Source organism: Balaenoptera physalus, assembly GCF_965194825.1.
Source record: "Balaenoptera physalus genome assembly, chromosome: 9".
NCBI lineage: Eukaryota > Metazoa > Chordata > Mammalia > Artiodactyla > Balaenopteridae > Balaenoptera > Balaenoptera physalus.
Window position 1 is genome coordinate 21,275,116 of NC_138888.1, and position 19,696 is coordinate 21,294,811.

At 37.9% G+C, this 19,696-nt stretch overlaps 1 protein-coding gene across 9 annotated transcripts in view; it reads right to left on the bottom strand.

Moving 5' to 3' along the window:
* Window positions 1-19,696, bottom strand: part of PHACTR2 (phosphatase and actin regulator 2) — a gene marked incomplete at its 3' end in the record, with an annotated part of 253,202 nt that continues 233,506 nt past the window's right edge. For 4 of the 9 annotated variants that reach the window (XM_082474586.1, XM_082474588.1, XM_082474591.1 and 1 more), the window contains one exon: window positions 11,894-11,974. In XM_082474586.1, the coding sequence (XP_082330712.1) occupies window positions 11,894-11,974 (81 nt within the window). Of the gene's footprint in view, window positions 905-6,365; window positions 9,738-11,893; window positions 11,975-19,696 lie in introns of those variants that run through there. The other 5 variants (XM_082474585.1, XM_082474584.1, XM_082474590.1 and 2 more) reach the window with 5 other exon arrangements.

The window sequence follows — 19,696 nt, forward strand, 5'->3', positions numbered from 1 at the left end:
TAGGGAAAGACCAAAAGATTTATTTCTAAAGCCTGTTACAGATTTATAGGGTCGAATAATTACATCTGACTTTATTCCCAGTCCTATAATCCTTGTGGAAGGTTGGTACATTAGGTAAGGAGTATTAAAAAAAATGTAAAGTATGTATAGCTATGCTACTTAAAGCATGCAACAAAATTTGGGTAAGCATGCTTATTAAGAGTCAGTAAAAGCCTCTCGCATTTAAGAAAAAGATACATGAAAACACTCAGACTCATTTCTGGCAACTGAATTCACTGGCACAACAAAAAATAATGGTACGATACTGTACCAATATAATGATGAAACAAGAATATTCTTCTAGGGTCAGGTCTTTCGGAAATCCACCTTGGGTGATTAAACTCCCAAATCCCTTAATAAGTTCTCAACTACCAAAAGCCTACTTTGAAAATACCTTTAAGCTTCCATTTCTTCTTTTCATTAACGTAATGAAGTACTTCTCTTGCTTTCTGATTTTCAACCCCCCACCCCTCTCCAGTGCTCAGAAATTCCATTCCCCATTCTTCTTTAACTCGCACTCTTACATGTGGCTTCTCTGGCAACAGGGAACCAGCGATTGTCTTCTGCTCATCTTCTTTGATTAAAACTCCTGATGAAGAATAAGTGGCGTAACCATGGTATCCCTTACCATCAATCCACATGCTGGACAGCAGAGCCGCTGCACCCTTCCCTTTGCTTGTTGGCCTATCCGGGCTGTACAGGTGGGGAGCACGTCCCACACGCTTCCTTCACCCCAAGTTAAACGGAAACACACACATTCAAATCCCAGTGCAATATCAGGTTTTCAGGAAGCGAGGATTTCCCCCCCCCAAAGATGATCAGTCTGTTTCCAAAGAGTCCCGCACTTCATTATGGACGATGAAACCTGAAATATGAAACAGAAACTCTGTGAGATGGTAGAGAAACACAACTCTGCATTCAGTGAAATGCGTAAGTTACAGCAATGTTTATGATCAAAGGCAGCTCTAGCATCCCCACCTGAATTACTGTTCTAAGTTACTGTCAGAACAGGATACCATTATAAACGTCACGTGGGAAAGCAGAGCCAGCCCCTCTACAAAAGATGCTGGTTGTATCATCCGGGATAGGGAGCAATCAATACACAAAACAGCACTATTCTGGAGGGTCATGTTCTGACCTATATGGAGCAGAGTGAGGTGTTTCATAAAGGATCTGGTTACACCTGGTCTGTCATTATAAAAGGAGAACACCATCAAATAGTCACTATTTCATTAGTTTCAGCCTCTCATCACCTCTTGCTCATGACTCCAAATGTACTGATACTTCCTACACCTGAGTTTCCAAATGCCTGCCAGGCATTTCCTTCCAAATGTTCCACAGACAACATACTAAGCATGTGTACAGCTATACAAATTACCTTTTCTTGTGAACCTGCCTTTATACTTTCTATCTTGTTAAATGTTCTACCTTTTAAAATACTCTCAGTCTAGAAACCTAAGATTGCAACTCATTTCTCTCCTTCACCCTCCATACCCCATTAGTCACCAAGTCCTGCCCCGACTGCCTGTCCCTGAATTCATTCAAGCCCTCCCCACCTTTTGCTGGCACTACTTTAACAGCATGCTAGCTAGCTGGCTGGCTTCATGTCCCTTCATGCGAGTTCCCGAACATTCCCTGTGATTTTGTGGCCCTCTGCTTTTGAACATGCTCTTCCCTTCTACTGCAACCCCCTCCCTTCATTTTCCATCTATGTTTTCATATCTGAGATCAAGGCCAAAAGCCATCTTCTGCAGAAGGCTTTATCTGATCCACCTCTTCAGCCTACTTCAGTGATTCAACAATTTTATGCAACTCTATTTAGCATTTCATCTGCCTAGACTCCAAATTCATTTCCCTGTCTCAGGCCCATGGATTTGGAGGTCAAATCTATGCTCCACACTGCCACTGGCATTATTATCATAAATACTGATCCAGTCATCCCAGTTCTTTGTTAATATCACTGCACTGTTCCCCACTCCCAACAATATAAAATTTAAATGTCTTAGAGTGGTGATTGAGGATCTTTAGGAGGTGGCCCAACCCATGTTTCTAACTCCACCACTACTTCCAAAGTACCCGAAATTCCAATCATTTGCCCCCCAAATGCTCTCTTTTTCCATTACCCTTTCTTGCCATCTCTACCTCCTACAATCTTACTCTGCGAGTTCCCCAAACTCCATTTTGTCCACCTCTCAGGAAAGCATTAATTACTTTCTCTTCTGTGTACCCATAATGTTTGTTTTATACCAGTTATTGATCACTGTGTGTGTGTGTGCGCACGTGTATTGTATAGATGTGCATCTCCTTTTAGATCGTGAGATGCTGAGGAAAGACTTGGGCTTATTCACTTTAATATACTCACAGAATACAATATCTAGCTTATGGTACTACTTAATAAATGTTGCTGTGTTGAATCAAAGCATTAAAAAATGAAAAAGACATAAGAACAGATGAAACAAGACTGGCCATAAGTTGCTAATTGGAGAAGCTGTGTGAAGGATGCATGGAACTTGTGATATTACTTCTGCATGTTTGACTTTCCAAAAGTCAAAATAAAAATAGGATATACCAAGTTTTCCAAAACTAGCAAACCATGTTGTGACTAAAACTCCACCATGAGTTCAATTCTCGACTCTATCCTGACCACAACCTTGGGCAGGTGTGTGAACCTCCATGTTCTACATGTGTTAAACAGAGAAAACATTACTGTTTCAGTCACCTGGGCTTTCTTCCTGCCCGCTGATCACGCAAAATTCTTTAACGCCTCAGACCTTTTGCACCAGCTCTTCCCTCTACATTAGCTGACCCCCTTAGGGGGAGTGTTTTCCTCTCCCCCAACAGTGTTGATAGCTCCCTCTTGTCATGTAAATCACAGAATAAGTTTTATTTCGTCAAGAGACCCCTTTCTTAGCCATCCTATCCGTATCCACCCTTGTCCTTTGCACAGTGTCCTATTTTTTCTTCATAGCACTTAGCACTCTCTGAAATGATCATGTTTATTTATTCGTTTACTTACTAATGGTCTGTCTCCTCACTAGAACATAAGCATGTGAGAGTGAAGACTTTGACATGTTCTAAATTCCCAGGGTCCAGAACAGAGTCTGGCTCACTCTCTGTGCTTGATAAATATTTGTTGAACACATGAACAACTGAGTACATATACACAGGTGCACTTAGTTATTTGACAACTTTTTCTATAAATAATTCTATATAACTGAAGATTTCAATCTTGAGACTCCCTGACATTAATTACAACTCAATATATACTAATCTATGATACCCATCAGCACATTCCATCATTCTTTCTAGGAAGAGTCAACCATAACCTGAAGAAAACTATGGAAATTCTATACAAATATTTCAAGAGTAACTGAAAACCTCTTAAATCAAACTTTTTATATAAAACGTGAAAGAAAGAGAGGCAGATAATAATAATAATAGCTAACTGTATTAAATTTTACTATGTGCCTAGCACAATTCCAAGTGCTATACATATATTACTTCATTTAATCCTCAAAATAATCCAATGAGGTAGGTACTCCTGTATCCCCTTTGTGCAGGTGTGGAAATTGAGGCACAGGGATGCTAAGTTATGTACCCAAGGTAGAGAGCTGGTAAGCGGGCACGCTAGGCTCGAGACTCTGTATTCTTAACCTACGCGAGACTATGAGATCAAAACATGCCTTCGTCCATGCTTTCATTCAAAGGGTATTTTCGGTGTCCTCTGGGTAGAATGGAATGGAAAAGGTAATCAGTTGGATTTCTACATCTGCCAGCTTTGATCCATTTTGACCAGAGAAAAGTCCTGGTCCACATTTCCAGGCTACACTTTGATTGCTACAGTTGTCTCAAACACATTTGCCTTTTGCCATAAAGGAAACTAGATGAGAATGGGCTCAGGACAAACTTTGCAATTACTAGAAAAGCAAGCCCAGTGGTGTCCTCAGGGATGAAATGAGAAGCAGCTTCCCTCTGTGCAGGACACAGGAGCAACGTCCATACCACACAGAGGGAGCAGGAGCCCTGGGGGCCCTGACAATACAGACAAACATACTGCACCTGCAGGATCTTCACACCATGAACTATCAAAGGTCCCTCTTTGTTAGATTTTTCTTTTTTCTAGGAATTAAATACAAACTCATCTAATTTAGCAAATGTTTTAGGCTTCTCCAAATTTGCTAGATTTAATACACTAAACATTCCATAATGTCCTAATCTTCGCTTGGTCTTGGATTCAAAGGACAAGTGTGGGGAAGGCTGACAAGAGAGCCTTTCTCTTCCCATCAGTAATGTCTCTGGGATGAGGAAGGTAAATTAAGAATCAGATTGGGCAACAAAATGAGTAGCCAGTGGACCAGGAGAGATTTAGAACCTTTTAAAGCCCAGCATTTTCCTGGAAAGTGTCCTGCTTTTAATTTCCAAAAATTAGCAGGACACTCCAATTTGCTACTATTTGCCCATGGATCCATTAGAGAAGGAGTTCACAGACTGGATTTTGTTGGAAGGTCAGGCCATCAGCACAGCTTCTACGTTGGTGAAGAAAAGAAGATGACTAACCAATACCGTGACTGCAATAATATGCTGACAAAGCTGCGGGGGTCAGAAATGCTACCTCAGGACTTCCCTGGTGGTCCAGTGGGTAAGACTCTGCGCTCCCAATGCAGGGGGCCCAGGTTCGATCCCTGGTCAGGGAAATAGATCCCACTTGCCGCAACTGAGAAGCCCACATGCCGCAACTAAGAAGTTGGCACGCTGCAACTAAAAGATCCCACATGCCGCAGTGAAGATCCCGTGTGCCGCAACTAAGACAGTGCAGCCAAAATTAAAAAAAAAGAAATGTAACCTCTCTTCATATGTGCTGCCCAGATCTGGTCAAAAAACCCGTATATTTTCTTGTACTATCCAATCAGAAAAGGACATTTATATCCTATTTAAATTAGGCATCTTATCTTCAAAATCAACTCTAAAATTTTATGGTTAGAGGTCCTGAAAATGCAAATTATTCTTAAATTTGGTACTACTCAGTGGTTTGCATTCATTTTAAGGTACATGAAGTTCAGCTTTACCTCAGGGGAAGTTTGCCTACCTGACAGAATGACAGTTTTGGCTTTAGGCTCCAAGTTGATGAAGCAATAAATAGGTTTACTGTGTTCTCAGGATACTTAAGCTTTTCATCCACCCTTGTTTCAGAAGTTTCCTGAAACTCAAATTTGAAGTTATCTATATTTTCTTCTTCTTGTTAAAACTGCAATAAATCTTTCTTACTTTCATACTGTTGAGAGGGAGTGAATAGGAGGAAAAAGGTAATTTTAAGTTACGGAATTCAGGTAAAGATAGTTATTTTCCATAACAGTTCCTCTACAAATTAATACATAAAAATTTCCTCATCTTCCTGTAAATTCATTCAGATAATATAAAATATGAAATTACTCACAAAGTGTAAAATATTACTTTCCTATAATTTCCTAATTGATATATACAGGAATCCTGCATAATTCATTTCCCCTTTATTTAAAAGGGGTTAATGGTCATGGCACATACACTTATGTTAAACAAATGAGGAGACTCTCCTAAACCACTGTTCCTTGTTCAACCGAAGTCAGATGACATGCCGGATGGGATTTTGTTAGTCTGAATAGGGAGCCATGCTTGCAACTCTGGTGGTCGAAGCAGCATTTTGCAATTCTTTTTAGTTTCTGTCCAGTTGGCAAATAAATGGAGTACCCAAGAGAGGATCACCCAAGAGAGAAATGAGTATGCAGAAGCAGGCTTCTCATTCCTCTGTGGAGGGCCCCTGAATTAATGTTCACTGAGGTCACAGGTGTAGTTCCTGCCATGTCACATCTTGATAAACCTATCTAGAAGCTCAAAGAGTGGTTTAATTTATCTGTAAATCCACATTGGATAGTAATAACTTAAGGTGGCACAGAATGAGAAAATTTCTTTAAATACACACACACACACACACACACACACACACCCCTCAACATAGCTACATTAGGAAATTTGAAAGGTAGAGAAAAGGAAAAAAAACACCTACAGGCTCTCTCTATAACAAATCATTAGAAGTTTTTTTTTTATAAGGTTTGGCATTACTTGCATTTATTTCTTTATTTACATTGAAGTACAGTTGATTTATAATACTGTTGGAGTTTCACGTATATAGCAAAGTGATTCAGTTATATATATATATTTTTTCAGATTGTGTGACATTATAGGTTATTACAAGAGATTGAATATAGTTCTGTATGTTATACAGTAAATCCTTGTTGCTTATGTATTTTATGTATAGTAGTTTGTATCTGTTAATCCCATACTCCTAATTTATCCCTCCCACCCTCCCTTTTCCCTTTGTTATCCATAAGTTTATTTCCTATGTCTGTGAGTCTGTTTCTGTTTTGTATATAGATTCATGTGTATTATTTTTTAGATTCCATACCTAAGTGATATCATATAATATGTGTCTTTCTCTGATTTACTTCGCTTAGTATGATATTCTGTAGGTCCATCCATGTTGCTACAAGTGGCAATATTTCATTCTTTTTTATGGCTGAGTGTTTTAACGTTGTTTCTTAATTTTTCTTCTATGCATCTGAATTTTAAAATAAAACAAACCACTGCCATATATATATATATATATATACACACACACACACACACACACACACACATACCCACACACCTTTAGTCAGTATCTGGATTTTTCCACTTAACATTATGCCAATAATCTCTTGAGGCCCATTTTGACCCTAAGAGTTGTCAATTTAATGATCCTTTGCTTAATATAATAAGCAAATAATTTAAAAGCTAATAAAATTATATATATGAAAACGCTACTTTGCACACTCTAAGAATGTTCTTATTTACAAAATTCAAAGTTTATTTTTAAAAGCAATATTCTCTCTTGATTATAAATCTGATACATGTTGACATGTTAAAAAATTTAGAAATCAGAAAATATCCAAAGGTTATAACTAACCATAGATCCTACCACTCAGCTGTAACCATTTTAAAGTTTAGTTTTTACGTAAATTTTTTTCGAACAATTTACATGTCTTTATAATTTAGAGAATTATTTTAAATTGTAGAAATCCCATTTACTATGGAAAGGGAAGTGGGTTTTCTTTGCCATGGTGATCTGTTTCCAGAATGCAATGGCCCCATTTAATAGAACAGTGCCCATCAAATGGTCTTCTGGGTTTTGAACAGTAGGCTGGGTGGGCAGCTGCTGAGGGGGAGAAAAAACATTATGTGGCTGGATAGGCAGCAAGTGTTCTAAAGAACAGAGGTTAAAGCCTGGTACTTTGCAGGCCAAAGGATGAATTCTTATGGGGACCACTTATCCTCATGTTTCTCACATGACCCTAGAATGCATTCCAATTCCAAGAGCCATCTGGAGAAACTGGGGGAATTAGATGAAAGAATGGATCACTACAATCCCTCTTCAGGTCAAACATGCAGAGAACGTGCTCCAGGATGGAGTTTTCAGAGGTGTCTTCTCGGTACAGGAAGAGCAGGCGTGCCACCGTATTAGTGCCAGCACACTATTCACGAAAAGCCACCATGATGGACTCCTCATTTACACAAAGAGGACTTCGGAAATGGATCCTTCATTACTTTCTCTTAAATTTTTTTTTCTTGACTAGGCAATAAATTCTTATGTTTCAAAAATTCAAAAGGTTCGTAAGGGTGAATAGTGTAGTTTCCCCCACCATGCCTGCCCCAGTCATCTGATTTCCCTCCCAGGGGCAACCAATGTTATCAGCTTTCTGTGACTCTCTACAGAGATACAGAAGCAAAGGAAGCTACATATAGGAATGGATCCTCCAGTGTTGACTGATACATCACTGTGTGGGAGATCATCACTGGAGAAAGAGGTGCCTGGGCAGAAGAAGCAGGGCTGTCTCAACCCTTTTATGAACCACTCTAAATCACAGGCAGTTAATAGGTTTAGATTTTGAAGGGAAGGCTTACTTGATATAAGGAGATAACATCTGGCACTAATGAGAAAGGCTAATAAGTGAGCTGCTCTCTATCTGGGTTGCAATTAAACGGCCAGGTCATGATCCGTGGCATGTTTATTCCTTCCAAGGGTGGCTGAGACTAAGGGCACCACCATCTCCTACATGAGCAATTCTCTAAATGTAAAACATTATCATATGTTTGTATTATTTTGATACGACTCAGCAGTATTTACCAAACCTTTCACCTTTTAAAAGAAATACTGAAAACAACTTAAAAAATCATAAGTATTATTTTTATGTCTCAGAGCCTAAATATTTCTCTACTGGAATACAATTCTAATGATGTAATATAAATTGATGGAAAACTCACAGGAGACATTTGCTTTACTGCCAAGTTTTAAAGAACACTTAAGCAAGGAATATTTGTCTTAGTGATATGAATATTTAATTTTTCCTTATCCAGAAATTTAATTTTCTAAAAAACTGAACTATAATTGACTTATATTAGATTTGTTTCAGATATACAACAGAGTGATTCAGTATTTTTATACATTATGAAGTGATCACCATGATAAGTCTGTTACCATCTGTCACCATACAATGTTATTACAATATTATTGACTATATTCCCCATGCTGTACATTACACTCTCATGACTTATTTATTTTATAACTGGAGGTTTGTACCTCTTAATCCCCTTCACCTAATTCACCCCTTCCCCCACCAGTGTCTTTAAAAGACATTTTAAAGAGTGTTAACCAATACATTTTTGGGAAAACTTTTAAAGCTTACCTTTGTATCAGCTGTTAAAAAGAAAAAAAGCCTATGATTTTCTCTTGAAATGCAGTCATCCCTGTTTGTATCTATTAATATTTGCTTAAACACTGAAGATAACAATTGACTATTTTACGGCACACACAAACACTCCAAATTTCTGTAGATGAATAAATACAGAAAAACAGCCAATAGAATTTTAAAGGTGAAAAAGACTCCATCAGATTTAAAAATATACTACAAATCTATTCTAATTAAACTGTGCGACACAGTGCCAGGAAAGACAACAGCTCATTAGAGCCCAATACAGAATCTGGAAATTGATCCTTAATAGTCTTCTTTTAATAAGAAGAATTTCACATAAAGGGGGAAACAAATGGCATAGGGACAATTGATTATTGATTTAGAACAAAGAAAGTCAACAACAACAACAAAAATAGAACACAGTAAAGTTAGTTTACTCCCTTGAGTCATACATACAAATAAATGGCCGATGAATTAAAGATTTAAGTATTTTTTAAAAAGCACATATAAAAATCAAAGATAAGTTTTATAATCTTGGCCTTCCTCCATAAGACACAAAAATAATGAACCAAAACATAACAATATAGACAAATTTGAATATGCAAAAATTTAAACAAAAGACCGTAAGAGTTAAAACGTTAACTACAGATTGGGGGAAAGTACTGTGACACATATAGCAAAGGGCTGATATACACGATATTTAAGGAAGTTTTACTAATCCATATGAAAAAGACAAACAACTCCAAAGAGAACTGGTCAAAGCACATCAAATTAAAAAAAAATCAATAAAAATATGTAACAATGCCTAACCTTATAGAAATCAATGAAATAGGATATTATTGTTCATTCTTTAGAACCACCACCACCCCAAAATGCTGATGAAGGTGAGTAGACCAGTCATGTTCATAAACTGGAGGTCGCAATGAAAACTGTGTCCTTTGGAAAGACGAGAGAATAGTAATCTCTCAAAATGTTAAAAAGTATATATTTAGTGAATATAGCAAATACTCGTATACTACAGAAATATTGTCATGTATGCAAAAGAGTGTCTTTACAAAGAAAGTCAAGGTAGCATTGTTTAGATAATGGAAAACTGAAATTTTCATAAACATCCATCAATAGAATAATTGTTCAACAACTTACAGCATACTGTATTATCTATGAAATGCCATAGAGTCATTCAAATGAATGAAATATATGCTAACACGGACAGATTTTCTAGATGCTGTCTTTGTGTATAACTGAGAGGGGTACATAAATGTATATAAGTACGTACACATATATCACATATATATACATGTTTGTGAATGTACAGAAAACTGTCTACAAAGATCTACACCAAACTTTTACCAGTGGTTCCTGTGAGAATGGGGATGAATTTGGGGAAGGAATGAAGGAAGTTTTCACTTTTCCTTGATAGATTTTTGTGATGTTTGAATGCTTAATTAGAATATATTATTTGTGTACATAAGAACACATAGATAAAAAAGAAATGAACTTCATTTCTCCCTACGTCCTACTTTTTTTACTTGGTCACAGTGTACAACAAAAGAAGAAGGACCTATTTGAGTATAAATGTTTAATTTTCATAAAATGAGAACGTTCGTGTAAGTGCATTTTAAAAATTTGATTATTTTCTATTGTAATTTATTCTTCACACAATGCTATCAAATGAAAATGAGTTAATTAGTTACTACAATTCCTAGGAAAACTATACAGACGTAAAACTATCCTGAATGTCAAAAACTGGGTTGCGTGCGGTCACTACATCTCAGGACTCTCAGGGTCAGGACTCAACGACACAAACATGGCATCTTCCCAGTTTCCCGGAGGTCCCAGCCAGCTCAATGTCACCATAAATATCCAGCTGCCTTATGATGATCAACTTAACTGGAGAAGTGTGACCACAGTGTCAGATATTAGCATGAACTCTTCCTGACCCCAGAAGTGGAAGGGAGAAAAGGAGAGGACAAATAGGTCTGCTTGATATGGGAAGGTGATGGGTCCAAGAGTACATTATGATAGGATAAAGCTCACAAATCGAGAAAAAGTCTATATATTCAGGATGTCTAAAAGCCCTACATGCATTTACAAAGAAATATGATACAGGAGAAAACAAAACAAATAAGGAAGAACTATCCCTAGGAGAAAGGGGAGTTTCTTCTACATGCCAGACATTATTATAGGACCAATAGCTATGGAGCAAGCAGGCCCCCATAAACCTCAGGGAAGGGATTTGCTATTAAATTATGAAGATACATCACCACTTCCTTTATCATGGGACACGGTCCCCAGCAGGGAACACACCACCAACAGGAACCACTGCAGATGCTGCTGCACCATATGATGCATGGCTGCCCTACAGAGGCTGTTTCGAGTCCTGGGATCAGCATTTGCTTTCCAGCAAGACCTGCCATGGTATTCTTCACGTAATCATCTGTCCTGGTATGTTTTTTTAACAATTCAAGTTTCAAAGATTTGATTCACATGCAAATTCTTTGAAAAATCTTATATAACACCTGTTACATATAACAAAGCACGTAAACCCATGAGAGAAATAAAAAGAACACCTGTGAAGTAGGGGGGTCAGACTACATGATCACTCAGGTCCCTTCTGGTTTTAGCAGCTTGTGAAACTGAAGTGTGTTGGGAGGAAAAATGGTAGGAGTATAGTGATCTTCTGTGGCAGTAGTAAAAATCGGATTCCTTTCTAAGCTACGTCTTCTAAAAATTGAGTTTCTACCCTCCCTAAGTTATGAGTCCAAAGCAGACACATATGTGCCCACACTGGCTCTCACCAGCATCGGTTCTGGGTATAAAACTTCAACTGAGTCTCTTCAAGAGCAGAATAAATGATGCTGATACTTGCTTTTGGGGCCAGAAAATAAAATTAAGAAAGAAATGAAAACATAGCCCTTTAGAATGATTCAGACTTCTTTGAAAGAAAAAAAAAGACTTAATTTTAGAAATGTTCGCTAGATGGTGTTGTGTTAAACAATATTTTTAAAAAATTTTTAATTGTGATGAAATACATGTAACATAAAATTTACCATCTTACTCATTTTTAATTTGCTCAACTGCATTTTGTTTACCTACCTGGTAAACTGTCGACTCTCTTCATGAACTTCCATTTCTGTACTTTTAAATTCATTTAGCTCTTTCCTTATTGCTGCCTAAATAGGAAAAAATAGATAAACTGAATTGTTATTTAGATCACATATTTCCTCAGTATACATAGTATCAATGAAGCAGACATTCTTTGATGAAATGTCTTGGAGAAAGGCATTTCTAATTTCTACTAGGTAAAGGTATGACAAATGAAATGTCTATACTACAGCCAACAAAAACCAGGACAGATTTCCTTCAGGTGACATTGACAAGGCAGAGATGAAGAAGGCCTTTGCCAAACTCACCCTGGGGCCTGATCTATGAGTCACCCACATCCCCCATCCTCGATGACCACAAGGATAGCACAGGTCATGAGATTTTTTTGAGAAACAATATCATTTTCCTATGAAAGTTCTGCATGTCATACCACCCATAGCAACATGGCTTTGACGAGCTGCCACAGATCTAAAGAGAAGGCAATTGCTATTTATTCTTTTATATTGAAAGTTTAGACAATTAGAATTAAAAATTTCAGCACAACACTTCAAGCCACTCAAAGAAAATATCAAGTAGAATCCTATTACTATTACTATTTATTGAACACATAATCCATGTCATGTACATGCTGGGGTTGGAAGAGATGCTATGTCCTTTCAGGTTGAAAAGCTGAGATACTCATCAAAATGTTAACATTAGTTATATATGAACAATACTGACTGGATCATGGATGGTTTTTCGGTTTCAACTATGTGCTTATCTTTATTTCCTAATTTTTCTAGGAAGAAGTTTTTCCTCATGTAAATGAAAAAATAACTAATAAAAGCATCCCCATAACCTCTGAGAAATGGACTCTTCAGCTGAAACAGAATGACATTACAAACCACAGAGAATGGCTTTACAGAGAGATAAGAAAATCTACTTTGTGGTTGGAAAATGATGTATTTTAGAAAAGGAAAAAGACAGAAGAAAGTCTTGAGGCCTCTCTCTGGCTTTCTCCCATCACTAGCTATCACTCTACAATATACAAGCTTTTCCCAAATGCTGCTTTCAATGTTATGTTTAAATCCTATAGTCGTAGATTGTTTGTCTCTCCAAATATATTCCTCAGCCCCTGTAGTTTCTATGAGGAACCTGAGGCTGGGGACTGTGGCAGTGGTTCTTGCTAATGGTTTTTTGGAAGAGGATGAATCAAGTACAGAAATATTTCTGGGCCCAAGTTCCCTGTGATAAGACTATATATCTTGTTTCACAAGTGAGATCAACAGTGAGGATACTTTGTTTCACTCACTGTAAAAATTGATACCCAGAACCAGTATCTGGCTGATACCCAGCTAAAATAGCAAAAACTCTCTATATTCATCACCAATTAATATCTATCAAAAAGTCTTCCTTAATCAACCCAAGTGTCCATTGACAGATGAATGGATAAAGAAGATGTGGTGCATATATACAATGGAATATTACTCAGCCATAAAAAAGAATGAAATCTTGCCATTTGCAACAACATGGATGGACCTAGAGGGTATTATGTTAAATAAAATAAGTCAAACAGAGAAAGACAAATACCAGATGATTTCATTTATATGTGGAATCTATAAAACAAAACAAATGAATAAACATAACAAAACAGAAACAGACTTACAGATACAGAGAACAAACTGGTGGTCGCCGGGGGTGGGAGGGGTGTAGCAGAGGGATGAGTAAAATAGGTGAGAGAGATTAAGAGGTACAAACTTCTAGTTACAAAATAAATAAGTCATACGAATGTAATGTATAGCACAGGGGATACAGTCAGTAATACTATAGTGACTTCGTATGGTGCTAGATAGGCCTTCTTACTTCAAGTCCCATGCTCTTTCCAATAAAATGAGCTTCTGGGCCTAAGTCATCCAGATAATTGTCTCAGATCTCCATGTTGTGTGTGCTAGCTTGTAATTAGAAATGATGAGTCAGTTATAGGCAATGAATGTGATGTGAAATTACAGGGGCTGGTTGTTTGAATATATATATCAGGAAGATGTGATTATAGGCAGTTAAAGAAATGCAATACTCATTTTAAAAATTCACTGAAGACCGCAGTTTTATTCCAAGAGTATTTCCTCTATGTATTTATTTATTTATTTATTTATTTATTTATTTGGCCGCAGCATGCGGGAACTTAGTTCCCTGACCAGGCATCGAACCTGCACCCCCTGCAGTGGAAGTGTGGAGTCTTAACCACTGGACCACCAGGGAAGTCCCCTTCTTACTATTTAAAGAGAAGGTTTCCTGAGAGAGTTTTGAGAGGCAAAAAGTAATTAAGTACCCTTTATGTTAGGGAAATACATGTACTATAATCTTAACTCCCTTCTATACAAACGAGACCAGAGTTTAAGTCTAATAACTCTTCACATAAGTGTAAATGGGACTGATTTTTTTTTGAAAGATAATGGGATAGAAAGACGTAGGCTGATGTAGTGGGATTGAAGTCTGAATGGTGCTGAGTTGGGTCAACAATGGGGAGTCATTCGGCCAAGACTAGGTATTTCTAAGACTGAAACAAAACAAGTCCACAAGAGATAGTACTGGCATCAAATATGTAGTGTTGTTTGGTAGCATGAGAATTATAGAAAGGAAAAAGGAAACAAAAATGACTGGAACTAAGTTTAAGATTGACTCGTGATGACTGGTGATGGAAGGTCTGCTTATCACTCCCAGTCAGCTCAGGGGTCAGCCTGGCCAGAAGCAAGAGGTGATTTGTTGAATATATGGACTTGCTGCCTTCTCCAATAACCTGAGCTATGAGGATTAACTAGAACTCCCATCGTTTCGATGTCTTTGCTTATTTCTTTGATAAAAATCTGATGTTTAACATGGAGGGGATTTCTTGACTACTCATCAAGCTCAACGCCATGGTTAGATAAGTGTACTCTCTGCTGCCTGGGCAACCATGAATAAGCCAAAGAACATCTCTGTATGGAATTAAAATCTCAGTCTTCCCTAGGACCTATTTAGACAGTGCATTCCTGGGAGGGTGGTATGTTCTATTCATCTCTATGTCCCCAGTATCTGAGACAATATTTAATATATTAAAAGGGTTTTAATAAAAGACTACTGAGTAACTTGGACAAACCCATGTATCATCTGAAAAATTCTGGATTCTCTTTCATTGGATAAATTTAGACTAGACTGTAAACTAAGCCTTCAATGAGTAATGAAAATGTCACCAATGGGGAACAAAGCTTAGATTATCAAGCCTGACCATGAAAGTAATACTGGTAAGAGTGATCATTTATTTATTTATTTATTTATTTTAATTTTATTTATTTATTTATGGCTGTGTTGGGTCTTCATTTCTGTGCAAGGGCTTTCCCCAGTTGTGGCAAGTGGGGGCCACTCTTCATTGCAGTGCGCGGGCCTCTCACTATCGCAGCCTCTCTCGTTGCGGAGCACACGCTCCAGACGCGCAGGCCCAGTAGTTGTGGCTCACGGGCCTAGTTGCTCCGCGGCATGTGGTATCCTCCCAGACCAGGGCTCAAACCCATGTCCCCTGCACTGGCAGGCAGACTCTCAACCACTGTGCCACCAGGGAAGCCCCGAGCTATCATTTATTGATGAGCTGGAACTCTATAGATAATCTACTAAATTCTCAGGATAGATATAATTAGCTCTATTTTACTAGTGAGGAAACCCAAGTTAAATGACTTGGCCAAGGTCAAACATCTACCAAGTGGCCAAGTAGGAATCAAACCCAGAAGCTCCCTGCTCTACAGCCTGCCCTCTCCTCTCTACATGGAACTTCCACGGCTTACCCCAGGGAGATGGCAACTGCTGTGGGCGCTTTGGTCTTCAAGCCAAGTTGATGGCCTTCTCTGGCTCTACTTGTCACCTTAGGGCTCATCTACTCCAGCACAGATATCTATATAGGCCATATATATCTTATAGAGGCCACAGATATCTTACTATATGTGTAGCTGTTTCTAGTGCTCTACCCAAGCACAGATATTCTAAAATTAAAAATTTTATGTTAAAGGTGATTTAAGCTCAATCAAGTTCACCACTAATAATGCATTTTCCCCACTACTTCTCTTTCCCATTCTGGGCACTTTAACAAGACTACCAGGTCTATGAGATTCCCCAGAATACCCAGCACAGTGTTTTCATAGAATGGGCATTGATTGGTTATTGACTAATTGGCTACTGACCCCTTTTCTTTACGTTTGAAGTTCAAAAAAATTTTTTAATGCAAAGCGGTATCTTAGTGGGGCTAAGAAAATAGTACTAAGAAAAGAGAGAGAAGGATGGCTCCTTTAGGCTGGCAGGAAGTTCAGTGTTTATTTTGAAAGCAGAGGTAGAAATATTTACTTTCAATAGTTTTTTTTCTTTAAATGGGATATATAGTTCAAAAGTTAAAAAGTAAAATTCTTTTTTAATATAAAGGTAAATTATACGCTTTTATATTGATTAACTTATTGAAAAAATACATTATTATAAATCTTATCATCATATATTATGAATATTTTAAAGTAAAAAGCAACAGAAATCCAGAAATGCTTGTTATGATAATAATGATTAGCATGGGTTTTCATTCTAAAATAAAATATATACTAAGACTATTGATAGTTTTAGTATCTCTGGGCAATAACATTACATTATACAAATCTTTTAACATCTAGAGAAAACAGATTATATTTTTCAGTGTTAGGTTGAAAACAGTATTTTTAGAAATTCTTAAAAATACCATGCATTGATGTGCACTGTAATTATTATTTCCTCTTCTTGTATTTTTGAATATTCTGATTTTTGCCAATAAACACAAGTCACTTGTGTATATACAAAGTACTATACATTAAAAGCATTTTACATTGTTGCCTTTTTTCTATTTTCTATCTTTTAAAAGTATACAACATTTATTTCTTTCTAAAAGAAATTATTCTTATTTTTCTTCAAGGAGAAAAAACCTACAATACAAATCCGGTTCTAAAAATGCAGTCCTTTAGACCTTCAAAAGTCTCAGGGTTAATGGGAGAGACAATGCCAAAGGGAGAAAATGAGACTCAGATGTGAGTAGGGAGGGCCTCTGGCTGTGCTCTGGGGCTCAGGGTTCCATCTGCAGGGGAGATGTGAAAGTCATGTGCCTTCAAATTACTCGTGAAGAGACATTAATCCTGTAGAAGAAAACTCGACCAAGTACATCTCCCCTGCAGCCTAGAAGTCCAGCACAAAAATCTATTTTTGTTTCAACACAAAATTAAAAAGAAAAATCCTCTCTGTTATAGCTAGAGGTGGACAAACTTTACCTTCCACCAACAGACAAGAGTTAGGAAGGACTATTTCTAGAGTATGGAAAATGTAGTTTCCATATGAGGGTGGTTAATCATTTAGACTCTCACTGCTTGTATACTTTGCACTTACTCTGATTTTAATCATTTACCTGGCCACGCCCTACCTGCCTTTCTGAAATCCAACGTTTGAGTAACGTGATAACTGGGAATGGTGGATATGGCAGACTGCATTTTCCAAAGATGGCAGCAATAATAACTCCAGCTCACATTTCTTCTGCAATATGACCTTGCCACCACTCCCCCACTGAAAGGCAGAGCTAATTCCTCTTCCCTTGAATCTGAGCTGACCTGATGACTTGCCTGGAACTTAACAGAATGTGGTGGAAGCGAGGCTGGGTGCCTTCTAAAGCTGGGTCAGATAAGGCCATGCAACTTTTACCTGGTTCTCTCGGGGCACTTGCTCTGGGACAAGCCAGCCGCCATGTAAGAAGTTTGACAACTCTGAGGCCACCATGCTGAAGAGACCATATGTCGGTGCTTTGGTGGACAGCCCCGGCTGAGCCCAGCTGCTAATAAGCCTAGCCTCTGAGCCATCCTCACCAAGACACCAGATATGTAAACAAGCCACCTCGGACCCTCCAGAGCAGCCCATTTGTCAGCTGAATAACACTGACTGACCTGAGTCGCTCTTGCCTAAGGGCAAGAAATCACATTAAGTAGTTTACAGGCAATTCTTGGTAACACATAAACTTGCTATTTCCTACAGGAAACGTGGTATTGACTGATGGTAAGCTTGCCCCACGACCTGAGTATCACAGTCTTCTTCACGCCCTCATGGCTGCCCTCGATCTGAGGGATTTCACCTGCCTGGTGGAAGCCTCCTTTTTCAGGGCACATTCCTCAGCCTGTGTTCTCCATCCCAACCTCAAGGGTTTCCTCCTTGCCTTTTCTGCATAATCCTTGACCTGCTGCACCATTGATTATGCCCTACTCTATCACTTACTGACTTTTTCTCCTATATAGGCAAACTTTCCCTTTCTTTTGGCTCCTTCCTCATGGCATAAAAGATTGCTCAGGTATTTCCCATAAATTAAAAAATCACTCCCTTGATATTCTTATTTTCCAATTCTACTCACTCAAGCTTTCAGCCTCCACAATCATTTTCCCTCAAGTGACTACCTTATCATACCTCTTCTTCACAGCGAGACTCTTGAGGTTGTGTTTTATTCTCATGGTCCCCACCACAGTCAGTCAGCTAAAATGCCTCCTTTCACTATGTTACTAACCACTTGTGAGCTGACACTCCCCTTTCTAGGCTGCCGGGCTACATCTTCTCTTTCCCCATCTCACAGACATTTCTTTTCAGTGTTTTTCTAATGTCTCTTCGTGTTGGGTTTCTCGGGCTCTATTCCCAGCCTCCTTCCCTTCTGTTTCCATTCTGCACATTCTTCCTTTGTAATCTTACTCCTTTCTAGTTTTCATTTCTTCTTATGAGCTAATAATTACTGAATCTATATCTCCAATATGAGCTTGACACATAGTAGGTGCTCTACAGAATGAAATCTCCTATTAGAGGGCATCAGCACAGAGTGTAACTAAATACTTAGTTCTAGCTTTAAGGCTGGGTGTGGCATGAGATTACTCAATATGGAATTTTGCTTAGAGACAAAAAATTAGAAACCATTATTTGGGAGATCAGGAAAATTGTAAAGTGAAGAATTTAAGAACAAACAAATGGTTGGCAAAATTCTTTATGTAACCATGGTACTCATAAAATAATTAGTCTTTCTTCATGATGGAACCCTCTATATATTTCAGTTATCCTGAACTGTGAGCCATGATATAGATTAAGTGTTGATAAACCATGACCCATAGGCCAAATGTGGCCCATCATCTGGTTTAATTAATTAATTAATTTATTTATTTATTTTTATTGGGGTATAGTTGTTTTACAATGTTGTGTTAGTTTCTACTGTGAAGTAGAGTTCCCTGTGCTATACAGCAGGTTCTCATTAGTTATCTATTTGATACATATTAGTATATATACTGTCAATCCCAATCTCCCAATTCATCCCACCACCACCCCCATCTGTTTTTATAAATATAGTTTTATTGGACCACATATACATCCATTCACTTACACATTGTCTATGGCTGCTTTCATGCTACAAAGGCAAAGCTGAGCCACTGCAACAAAGACTGGACGGCCCACAAAGCCTAAAATATTTACTTTCTGGCCATTTATAGAAAAAGTGTGCCAGCCTTGATTAGAGATCAATACCTTTTCCACTGTTAACGTATCCCTTTAAAAGAGTAACTTGTATAAGTTGTATTTTCTATGAGTAAGGATAAATCATGGCTGTGGGAAACATGCCCCACCCCAATCCAGGTATGAATGCAGGCAGGTTATATGGTAACAAAGAACAAGTTTTTTCTGAGACTTATTTGAAAGAAATATGTTGATATTATTAAATGTATCAACTAAGTGTCTTAAATAATCAAAGGCAGAAAATTATTGGGATA